The following is a 12,672-nucleotide window of genomic DNA, read 5'->3' as shown; positions in this document are numbered from 1 at the left end:
TTCAATGACCTAAAGGAGTTGTGACCCAAGGTTGAGAACCACTGCCCTGACCCTTCACAGGGGTGTGTACCATGGTTTTCGTATGCCGGAGTCATTTGGGGATCCCCACCTGAGATCATCCAAGTGTGTTTGCTATTGTGATTGGGGTAGTGTGTGCACAGTCACCTCTTCTTCCTCCTGGGATGCTTGCCAGACAGTTCTGTAGAAGCCAAGTTCCCTGGGGGGGGGGGGAGGATAGTCTGGAGGTCACTGCCCCTCAGGACAGTAATGATGAACATCTCAGCTCCCACTCAGATGATGTAGTTGGTGAACTCAGAATAGTGTGCCCAGCTGTGGTGTGTGATGGCAAGCAGATAACGATGTGGCTGGTACTCCCATTCACTCTTAGGCATGGTTTATAGCTGTGACCTCTCTCAGTGAGAAGTTTCCTCAGGAACTTGGACCCCAGAATCATTCCTGAGATTTTCCTCTCACCCATTACTCAGAAAGGCATCTTAAAGCAAGCTCTGAAGGCCAGAGATTGAGAGGTTGGGGGTTTGAGGTGTGGCTCGTTGGTAAAGCACTTACGTGATGTGCCTGAGACTGTTGGTCCAGTCCCCAGCACTGAAAAACAGAAATCAGTCAAAGTGGGTCAGGAGGGCCTGGGGAGGTGGCTCAGTGGGTAAGACGCATCCTGCCCTTGGCAATGACAGGAGTTCATACTGCAGGCCCAGTGCCGAGTGGCTCAAAACAGCCAGTAACTCCAGCTCAGGGGGTCAGACCTCCAAGGGCCCTCACACTCACGTGCACATACTCACACAAATACACACAATTTTTAATTAAAATGAAGCCTTAAAAGTAAGATCTATCAGGAGAAACTTAGGCAAATCTCCCTGAGATACATTTTTTGACATAACATACCCAGAAAGTGACACCTCGCCCAATATTTCTGTTGATTCTTTTGTCTCACTCCAACATTCTTGCATTAGAAAGGACAGACCAAGTTCAGAGAACTTATTTCTCTTTAATTCTTCCCAAGGCAATAAAATTATTTTCAAATCATTCTAGAAAAATCCAAACAGGTTTGAATCCAAAGACTCATTACACAGAGAGAGGTAGGGATGTAGCTCCGCACTTGCTTAGCATGCCCAAAGCCCCAGGCTCCATTCACAGCCAAGAATATAAAGGAATTATGGTTAAGAAGCACGGGTATGTATTTTTACTGGCACGGAGATCCGATTTGTTGAACATCCAGTTATCACCAGTGGCCCCTGTGTGGGTTACTTTTCAGTTGCTGTGATGAAACACCATGGCCAAAAACAACCTATAAACGAGTTTATTTAGGCTTATGGTTACCGAGGGATAAGGGTCCATCCTGGTGGGAGGCCTGACAGCCAGAGGGAGACATGTGGCAAGGACAGGAAGCTGAGAGCTCATGTCTTCAGCCAGAAACGCAAAGCAGAGAAAGCACACTCGAAGTGGGGTGAGGCTCTGAACTTTTAAAGCCTGCCCTGGGGACACACTTCCCCTGGCTGCACCACCTCCCCAAATACCAGCTCCAGCTGAGGACCACATGTTCAAACACGTAAGCCTGTGAGGGACATTTCCCATTCAAACCTCCTGGGTACCTATGTGTGCTCTGGCACTCTGGTGACCACGCATCCTTTGTCACTTATCAGAGTAAGAGCCCCACAAATGCACAGTTACTTCTGAACACATCTTTGTCTCAGCTCAGTGCCAGCTTTATCCAGAAGAGGGATGGCTCAGTGGGATCACTTTATTTCCCTCTTTCCAAGTTTGAGTACCAAGCTTAATCCAGGAGATTATCAAGAGAGAAGACTTGGGCACCCCAAGATGTGAGCATACCCAGAGTTCTTCATCCTCCCGGGACCATCGGTATCTCAAGTGATAGATAGATAGATAGATAGATAGATAGATAGATAGATAGATAGATAGATAGATAGAGATAAATATATATAGATATAGATAGATATGCTAATCTTATACCAGATAAAGTATCAGATAGGAAATAAATGATCATTTTTAAGTCTGTTATCTATATTATTGTCTAGTTAAATTGCTACTTAAGAATTACATCCAGCACGATGCTAGGCTCTGTAAATTTTGAACATTATTACAGTCAAGGAGATATATGATAAATTCACAACTAGCAAGAAACTTGACTGTGAAATATGGGAACACCTTCCCATTGTGTAGTATTATTCCCGAGAAGATGTAAACAAGCATCTACTCATCCCAGATAGGGAACCAATGACAGAGCAAAGTTTTCTTGAGAAGGGAGGGCCTGCGTAACCCTGGTCAATTTCGGGGACTATTCCTGGGACTATTGGGTTGTTTACTTCCTGAGCTTAATGAGCTTCCCTGAGGCATGAAATGGTTCTGCTCCCCTTAGATTCACTTGGCTTTTAACATCTGTGTATTAATGAGCTTCCTCCCCTCCAGACAGAAGGCTTTAAGCTTGAAGAAAGTGGCTATAGAAAACCTCACTTTAAATGAGGTGCAAAGCAAGGTTTACTCACTCTTGTGGCTTCTGTTCAACATGGAGTTGAGAGTCCCAGGCAGAATAACTAGGCAAGAAAGAGCAATGGCAGGTGTCCACATTGATTTGTTGTTGTTGTTGTTGTTGTTGTTGTTGTTGTTGTTGTTGTTGCTGTTGTTGTTGTTGTTTTAAGACAGGGTTTCTCTGTGTAACAGTCCTAGCTGTCCTGGAACTAGCTCTTATAGACCAGGCTGGTTTCAGACTCACAGAGATCCTCCTGCCTCTGCCTCCCAGATGTCCACATTGAAAGAGGGGAATTAAATTCTCCTTGTTTTCAAAAAGGAGAATTTTAAATTGTTTATGTTTTCAGATGGCATAATCTTATTGTAGTAAATCCTAAAGATTTTAAACACACATACAATCATACACACACACATATATATATTCTTTTATATATATATATATATACACATTAGAATAAAAACAATGTAAGTACAGAATACATAATCAATGTATAAAAATCAGTAACATTTCTTCAGCAGGATTTTCTGAACTCAACCTAATGTTTGGCTGTGAGTCTCTGCATCTGTTTCTACCAGTTGTTGGATGAAGCCTCTCCGATGACTATTGGGCTGGAGACCAATCTATGAGGATAACAGAGTATTATTAGGCATCATTGCATTGACATTTTTTTCCTTCAGTAGTGTTTAGTTCTATCCTAGGTCTCTGGGCCATTCAGCCTTTGGCTCCTGGTGCTCCAGGCATTGTCAGGGGTGGGTTCACTCTCATGGCATGGGTCTCAGGCTGGACCAGTCATGGGTTGGCCACTCCCACAATCTCTGTTCTACTCTTTCCCCAGCACATCCCATAGGCAAGCAGACTGTAGGTTCAACGTTAAGTGGCTGGGTTGGTGTCCCAATTCTTCTGCTAAGAGTCTTGCCTGATCCCAGGAGATGACCAGTTCTGAGACTCATGCTGAAGAGAGGGCAAAAGGATTATAGGACTCACAGGGTCGCAGACACCACAAGTAAACCCACAGAATCAACTAACCTGGGCTCATAGGGGCTCCCAGGGACTGAACTGACACTCAGGGAGCCTGCCTGGGACTGACCTAGGCCCTCTGCACATATGTGACAGTTATGTAGCTTGGTCATTTTGTGTGACACCTAAAAGTGGGAATAGGAACTGTCTATGACTCTTTTACCGTCTTTTGGGACCCTATTCCTCATACTGGGTTGCCTTGCTTAGCAACTTAATATACGGAGAGGTGTTTAGTCTTACTATAACTTGATACGCCATGGGAGGCCTGCCTTTTCTGATAGAAATGGAGGAGTGGATGGGAGACGGGAGGCAGAGGGGAGGTGGGGGGAGAGACTGGGAGAAAAGGGAGGAGGGGAAACCGTGGTTGCAATGTAAAATGAAGGAATGAATTAATTTTTGAAAATCAGTGACATTTCTACATAAAGACAAAAATCTGAAAAGAAAACAATTCCTTTTACAAAATCTGTGAAAATAATAAAATACTTAGGAATAAGCTTAACCAAAGAGTCAAAGATCTGTTCACTGAAAAAAATATATATATTGGTGAAAAAAATTGAAAAAAGACGCAGATGAAAAGATGTTCTGTGTTTGTAGATTGGAAGATAAACATTGATAAGAAGCCCACACTATCCAGAATGGCCCATGATGCCCTGTCGTCCCTACAAAGAGTCTAAGGGTACTTTCCAAAGAGGTAGAAAAGCCCTAAACCTGTGGTGGTTGACATTGGTGGTCAGCTTGACAAGACCTGAAATCTCCTTGGAGACAAGTCTCTGGGCACATGCGAAGACCCACCACGAAACCAGGCAGCCCCAGTGCGCAGTGAAGACCCACCATGAAACCAGGCAGCCCCAGTGCGCAGTGAAGACCCACCATGAAACCAGGCAGCCCCAGTGCGCAGTGAAGACCCACTGCCAAACCCGGCAGCCCCGTTCCACAGCTAGAGCCCTGGTCTGAATAACAAAGAGGACGTACACTGAACACCGGCACTCAATGATCTCTGCTTCCTGGCTGCAGATGCTGTGAGGACAGATTTTCACACTCCTGCTGCCACACTGTTCTGTCCAACTGAATCAGAACAAAGCTCCCTGAAGTTGCTTTTCATGAGGTCTTTTTTTCACAGAAATTAAAAACTAATACACATGAGATAGGGAGGTTAATGCTTAAATATATCAGGAGTAGAGATAGCTCAAAACTTTTTTTGGTTTTTCGAGACAGGGTTTCTCTGTAGCTTTTTTTTTTAGAGCCTGTCCTGGAACTAGCTCTTGTAGACCAGGCTGGCCTTGAACTCACAGAGATCCGCCTGCCTCTGCCTCCCGAGTGCTGGGATTAAAGGCGTGCGCCACCACCGCCCGGCTCAGCTCAAAACTTTTAAGACATTTGACTTCACATGTATGTGCATACCTGAGTGCACATATATGACACCATTTGCATGCAATATCTACAGAAGACAGAAGACGATATAGACCCCTCGGAACTGGAGTTACATACAGGCGGTTGTAAACTGCCTCATGAGTGGTGAGGCCCCACTTGTATCTCCAGAAAAAGCAGCCAGTGCTCCTAGTTGCTGAGCCATCTCTCCAGTCCAAAGAGACAATTCAATTTTAGAAAATTATAGATGGGACTGGAGAGATGGCTCAGAGGTTAAGAGCACTGGCTACACTTCCAAAGGTCCTGAGTTCAATTCCCAGCAACCACATGGTGGCTCACAACCATCTGTAATGAGATATGGTGCCCTCCTCTAGCTTGTAGGGACATATGCAGGCAGACCACTGTATACATAATAAAAATAAATAAATCTTTAAAAAAAGAAAATTATAGATGGCTCTATTTCAAAATGGAAAATAATTTAAATATACATGTTTTAAAAGAAGATGAAACAAATGACCAATGGGTACATGAAAAATGCTCTACGTCATCAGGGCGAAGTCACAAAGTGAAATAACCGCACAGCTGGCAGGTATCACCAAAAAGACAAAAGATGTGTATTAGTGATAATACGGAGATGCGGCGAACCCTGACGGCCTATTAGCCAAGAATGTAATTCAGGAACGTCTCTGTGAAAGATATCATGAAGGGTCCTGAAACAGCTAAAACTAAAATCCCATTGCTGGGTGTGTGTCACATTCTGTGTGACACAGAAATGACTTCTGTGTCACATCACAGTGCACAACAGCCAAGACTAGCTGACTGTCCATCAAGAGACAGAGAGGTAAAGAAGGAAACATAGATGAAGCTAGAGGATGCAGATAAGTGGCAGAAGCCGGGCATGGAGGGGTGAACACTCCGGACGTCGGTTATTCATCTCGTTGCTGCGGCAAAATACCTGACAAACTTAAGGAAGGAAAAGTTTATTTGGGCTTAGGGGTTGAAGCGATACAATCCACCATGGCAGGACGTCATGGCAGCGGGTCACATGACTGTATCCACAGTCAGGAAGCAGAGAGGTGAACGCTGGTACTCAGTGAGCCTCCTCCTTTCTCTCTCTTTATTCAGTCTGGGAACACAGACCACGGATGGTATCACCCACAGAGAGTCTTCCAGCAGTTAATCCTGTTGGGAAACACCCCACAGACAGACCCCAAGTTGTACCTCACCAATGTTCTGTGGTTCCTAATCCAGTAAAGTTGACAGTCAGATTAACCACCATTGACTGCTTGTTCCCCTTCAAAGGACAGAATCGGTAGCTATTTGGGAGTGGGTGGTGCTGCGGGAATGTTGGTTGGTTTCAACTTGTTTTCAGGACAGGTCAGCTCAGGAGATTCTAATGCATAGCATGGTTCAGTCGTTAATGTGCTGTATTCTTTACATCAACACAGGGCTGGAGGGATGGCTCAGTGGTTAAGAGCACTGGTTGCTCCTGCAGAGGACCCAGGTTTGATTCCCAGCAGCCACATGGCAGCTCACCAACCATCTGTAACTCCAGTTCCAGGGGATCTGATGCCCCCTTCTGGCCTCCAAGGGCTTCTGCAGGCCCATGGTGTACATAGACTCATACAGGCTCATATACATAAATTTAAAGAAAGTAAGATTTATTAGTAGATTTCAACTATGCTTGAAATTAGAAGGTTATAATGTATACATTCATTAGCTCCCTTTGTTCATTCTTCAAAGCATACATATTTCAAAATTATGTTTTTAATTCAATAAATATAAATTTTGTCAATTAAAGAATTTTAGCTATAAAAAAATGAATCAGCTTACTCTCCATCAGCATATGTTGCATGTGGAATGTACCAGGATGTCGATCCCTTTATCAGGGTCTACTAATACTCCATTGCATGAATAGACTGCCCTCGACAAAATCACCTCTTACCAGGGCAGGGGCACGGGAATTTTAGAAATATAAGTAAAGAATACGAAGACAAATAAAAAATGACAGGACAGAAACCATAGAAAGTACTGGGAGGGTATTCCAGTGACTGAAATCCTAAAATCCCCTGTGTTTATTCTTCCACAGCTTTTATACCCAATGTAAATCGGGGCGGGGGGAGGTAGCAAAAGACTTTATTAACATAGGACAACTCACACAGTCAATTGCTTTATCACTCTGAGACATGAAATCATCAGTATTCTATAGTCTAGGTAGCAAAGCTGCTCTAGGTCACATGTTCTGAAGACCGCCCTTCCCCAGGTGACCTCATAGTTACAAAAGAAGGGGCAGAAGTCCGTTTGCATATCCTGACCACCTGACAGATTGGCATGGCACTATCTTAACTTCAATAGAACCAAGCTATCACATCCTGAGTTGGGACTGTAACTATGCTTGTCAATCTCCAAACTCTCTGATCATCAGACAAGATGGAAATGGGCCTGCATTTTTTGGCCTCTACAGGCATGCTGTCCTGGGGGTCTGGGGACAGGTCCTCCAGCTGTCCACAGTCTTCCTCTTCAGCATGGTGGAGTGGCCACAGAACCAACACCAGCTGGATTTTCCTATATGTTCTGACTGAACTTCTCACCGTGTGGAAGAAAGCTACCAGCTCAGACCTGGGTGTGAATGCTGAACCTCTGAACAGCGCTCAGGGAACCAGTAGCATGAATACAGAGGAACAGTGGCATTAAATTAAATATTTTTACTGTTTTAAAATGTAAATTTCTAATTAACCAGGCAAGTAGCTGATATTTGAAGAAGCAATCGCATTAAATGTGAGACGAACCAGAGCTAAAGAAGGCACGGTGCCGTGAACACCCATTTCAGTAAATGCTTTATTAAAAGCACCATGTTCCCTATAAGGACACTCATCTCTGAGTCCACCCATTCATTCACACAAAACAGGTGTGTTCCATCCTGGGCTGCTGTGAGAAGCCACAGTGAGGCTATCTACACACCACGGTCCTGAACCCTGCAAGTTGGCCAGGGCTGTCATGACAAGCCTCAGTAAGGCTGACTGCCCACATACCATGATTTGAGACTCTATAAGGGGGTCATAACTACTTGAGCGCTAGAGAAACCCAATTTCTAATAGCTTCCCGATGTATCACTTTCCCCTGAAGGGATGCATGGACACTACTTTTGGAATTGATCTGCATCCTTCTGCATCCTTAATGCTGTGGTAATGCAGGGCATCATGGGAGCCTATGTAAGGCTGAGCTGCCATCAGCTGCCAGGAAGCCACTGGCTGCCCCTTCAGGATCATGAGCATTTCTCATCAGAGGCCACAGGCATGACTTAGGGAGACCCACTGAGGCCACACGCCACTATCCATCCGCCTTCTGTGCGTTACAACAGCTTGCCGCACACATCCCAGAAGACCCCGTGGGCCCAGGGAGGTCCTGTCTGCTCCAATTGACAAGTTTCCTGGTTGTGCTGCTAGCAGGATGGTTGGACCACAGCAGTGCTACTGGCCTCGGTGACCATAGCCATCGCATGCCCAGACCTCATCACCTGCTCTTTTCTCTCCATCTCCTTCCTGGAGCCACAGAGACTGTACTCCTGGAAGGTTGGCTGTGGAGAGAGTTGGGCCAGTTAGGCAGCAGAGCCGGAAAACCAGAGTCCCCCAACATCAAAGGAGAGGCAGAACTGGTATTAAAATCCTGGTGCCCCACATCAAAAAAAAAAAAAAAAAAAAAAAAAAAAAAAAAAAAAAAAAAAAAAAAAAAAGCCCTGCCCTTTGTCACTACAAGTTTATTTACTGAACTGAGGAGATAGCTCAGCCAGTAAAGGGCTTATCATGTGACCATGAAGAGCTGGGTTCAAGCCCCAGAATCTATACAAACAAGCACAAAACATTGTGGGACACGTTTGCAATCCCAACACTGGGAAGGTGGAGATAGGAGGATCCCTGGAATTCACTGGCCATTCAGCCTAGCCAAATCAGACACCCCAGGCCAGTGAGAGACTCTGTCGCAGAACATAGGATGACAGTGTCCTGAGGGAGGACAGTCAAGGACAGTCAAGATTGACATCCAGTTTCCAGTGCACGCATACCACACACACACACACACACATACTCACTCACTCACTACATGAGCCATTTCCAAGGACTGGCGGATGCCTTCCTCAGCACATTCTGGAACGTTCTGGAGAGCAGTGGGCCAATGACCTCAGAAGCTAAGGCCTCCTCAATATAAGTATAATACTTCTGTCCAGAATTAATCATATTACATTTAATCTTTGTTCAAAGTGCAAACATGTCCCCCAGAAAACTAGGGTGCTATTGCCTCGTCCATCCATGGTTGGCAAACAGAAGTTCATCTCAAAAGCCAAATTAACGGCTGCTCTTTCCCACTCCCTCTCCTGTTAAATACCACACTCCCAGCTCTAAATAGAAAAATCAATATTTGCAGATTAAAGGTTTCATTTTATTGCAAATATTCATGAAGATTAAATGTCATTTTAATCACATGTTAGTTCATTGCTCTGAGCACATCGTATTTGCATGTGTTTCTTCACTGTGGGGAAATGAGTTTTTCCTGGGCCAGCTGCGTTTTGTTTACTGTTTGTTCTCGTCCTTGCATTAGCAGGCAGCTTTCTGAATCACAATATAGATACACCTTAGCCGTAATTGGAGGAGCCAGCTAGTTGGCATTTACTGACGGAAACCTCCAGACTTTGGCTTCAGAGTGTAGAAGAGATACTACCGAGCCAAAATCTCTCTCCGCTCATCAGTGGCCACTCCCCACAGGACAGGCTAAGGGCTGCAAGTACCTGCCTGCTCACTCTTGGGGTGCCAGAATAGAGCACAATAGCAGGATACCCCTCAGGCCTTACTTCCAGCTGGTTGCCCTGACCCCAGGGTTGATTTGAAGGCAAAGAGACTGTTGTTCAGAAGGATGCACTGTCTAGCACCTGCCTCTCTGGGGTGTCCCTAGCGAGAGCCAGGCCCAAAAGGGTTCTGTCTGCTGTCTGCTGTATTAAAATAGATACAATTGGTCCGTTGGACGTGCCTCCTCGATGGGTGAGTCAGTGTGAGAGAGACTTTATTAAGGAAAGAAGACAGGACTAGAGAGAGGAAAGCACTGTCTCTGACTGTTCTTCCCATTTGCCTTTGAGAGGGTGTGCGGCACAAGTCAGTACAGCAGCTTTGCCTGCTCGGGCCTTCACAGCAACGACTGAAGTCCAGTGTGTGTCCTCAGGCCTAGTTCCCACTCGTGAGGTGTGCTTGATGTGTGCACAAGTCCATTTCCTCACGGATCTTTGCATATTGTGGGCAAGAGTGTTATCTGACTCTACCCCGGAATGTGATTTGCTAGTGAGGGGGGGGGGCGATAAATGCACATGTTTGTAGTTGTACACAGGTGTGTACATGAGTACACATACATGTGTGTGTACATCTGAAGGCCAAAGGCTGATGTCAGGTGTCTTCCCCAGATATTCTCCTCCTCATTTAGGAGATAGGATCCCTCACTGAACCTGGAGCTCAGCAAGTACATTAGGCTGACTGGCCAGTAAACGTGGGGGATCCACTTGTCCCTGCTCCTACAGCACTGGGGTCGCAGACTCTTGCTGCCACTCCCTGCTTTCCACGTGGTTCTGGTGGTCTGAAGCCAGGTCCTCATGCTTGCACAACAGATGCTCTGCCAACTGAGCCATCTCCAGGTCTGCTCTGTGCACTTGGGTGCCCCTTTCTCCCTCTGCTTTTAGAAAACCCAAGGTCTGGTTCTCTAGTCCCAAAGAGAGTGAAAGCCGCACACAGAACCCCCTGCCTCCATCATTAGAAATCACACATGAAATACCTGAGGGTGCCCCTCCCCTACACGCTCTACGTGCTCCCATCGGCTTGTGTTGACAGACAGGTCATCTCTGTCCACAGAATGAAGAACCTGTGTTCTCCAAGGACGGCCGCAAGTTCTTCTTTGTCAGAGCGATCCCACAAGGGGGCCGGGGGAAGTTCTACCACATCACCGTGTCATCGTCCCAGGTAGGTTCCACTACTTTACATGCTGTTGTGTGATTCTTAGACTAGCCTCATGGTGAGCACACTCACCTTCCTGGGACCCTAAGGAGCCCAGGAGGCTGATGTTCACAGATGGGTTCCAAGGGTTAGGGCAGCATGCCATTTGTCCAAATGCAAAGACTCTGAGCAGGGCAGTGGCTGGAGTCAAGACCATGAGCATGGGCTATGACATTTCTAGCAAAAATAGAGGGATATAGGAACTCACTGGTGAGTAGCAATGAGGATCCAAGATGACCACTCAGTAGCTGTCTGTCCTTCTTGACACTCTCCTTCTCTCAAGGCTGCTGCTCCAGGTCCTTCATAAGTCTCCCCCTAACCCCAGTGCTGCTGCTATCATGAGCCAGAAGCATTTCTGATCTTAATGATACGGTAACTGCCACTCAAACTCACCCGTCCTAGTCAGGCGACTTAGTGCCGCTGGGCAGGGAAGTGGATATCTGGGAATGCTGCCTACAAGCACGGTCACCACGGGAATAGCTGCCTGGATGCTGAGTTTTGATATCTATGCCCTGAGGTGGATGGTGGGACAGATGGGCATATACTTGGCTCTCTGTGTCACCAACCCCATCTTCTGTGTGCAGGTTTTATTTTAAAGTTAATTAGAGTGATGAAGAATGGGAGCAAGTATGTAAGATATAATTAAGAAGAAGGCTGTTTGGAAACACTGTGGATAGAAAGTGGGAGGTACATGTATACAGTGTGGACCCAGAAGAAAGACCACAGGACAATCCAATCCCCTCAAGGAACATCTGGGAAAGACCCCGAAATGTCTTGGGTCGGAATGATGACTACTTCCGGCTTAGGCAGGCATTTCTGTTTTCTAGTCACTTAATCACATGACTTACAGGATGTCCAAAACCTGATTTGATTTGTTCACATTCTCACTGGGACCATTTTAAGCAAGATTTTAAAAATTGTGCTGCTTAGCCGGGCGGTGGTGGCGCACGCCTTTAATCCCAGCACTCGGGAGGCAGAGGCAGGCGGATCTCTGAGTTCGAGGCCAGCCTGGTCTACAAGAGCTAGTTCCAGGACAGGCTCTAGAAACTACAGGGAAACCCTGTCTCGAAAAACCAAAAAAAAATAATTGTGATGCTTGCATTAAATCCTAGTTTCTAAATTCTTGTAGATGATCAGAAGTTGCTGAGAATTCCTTAGCATCCATCAGAAAGTAGTTCCCCCCTTGCTCTAGGCACCCACTCTTGCCCTGGCCTCTGCTTGCAAGCCGAGGACTGCCTGAGGCTGCACTGTTTCCTGAATCCACAGACACACACACGCACACGCACGCACGTGTGCACACACGATCTGCAGTCCCAAGCGTTGGCCTCCATCACCTGAGCTAGGATCTATTCCCACCACACTGGCTCCCCAGAGCATATGCCATTCAATACAGCCGTCCACAGTTGCACCTCAGCATCCCAGCTGATAATTTGAATGCTGCTTGCACCTGGTACCATGATGGCAGGTCTGCGTGACTAGTGTACAGAGCTCTGGGAGACACTTGAGAAGTACGCTAGCTGAGCAGGAGTCGGCCAGTCCCTTTGGCAGCTGGACCCCAGCAAGAATGACAGAGATGATCCGAAGAACTACACTGAGGTCATCCCTCCCAACTCCTTCCTGATTTTGCTACATTTCATCCTTTCCCTTACACTCTCTCTCCTCCATCCTGGGCCCTAACACAAACATTAAATTCACAAGTACGTTGGCCTTACATGTGTATCTGTAGAATGTGGGATGTGGTACCAGGGACAAACCCTG

At 46.1% G+C, this 12,672-nt stretch overlaps 1 protein-coding gene across 3 annotated transcripts in view; it reads left to right on the top strand.

Moving 5' to 3' along the window:
* Dpp6 (dipeptidyl peptidase like 6) overlaps window positions 1-12,672 on the top strand; it is a 655,432-nt gene that overhangs the window by 578,244 nt on the left and 64,516 nt on the right. For all 3 annotated transcript variants that reach the window (XM_038318722.1, XM_038318721.1, XM_038318723.1), the window contains one exon: window positions 10,774-10,881. In XM_038318722.1, the coding sequence (XP_038174650.1) occupies window positions 10,774-10,881 (108 nt within the window). The remainder of the gene's footprint in view (window positions 1-10,773; window positions 10,882-12,672) is intronic.

Source organism: Arvicola amphibius, chromosome 2 (assembly GCF_903992535.2).
Source record: "Arvicola amphibius chromosome 2, mArvAmp1.2, whole genome shotgun sequence".
Taxonomy (NCBI): domain Eukaryota; kingdom Metazoa; phylum Chordata; class Mammalia; order Rodentia; family Cricetidae; genus Arvicola; species Arvicola amphibius.
Note: the sequence above shows the minus strand (reverse complement) of the source record. Positions and strands in the feature narration are given on the sequence as shown.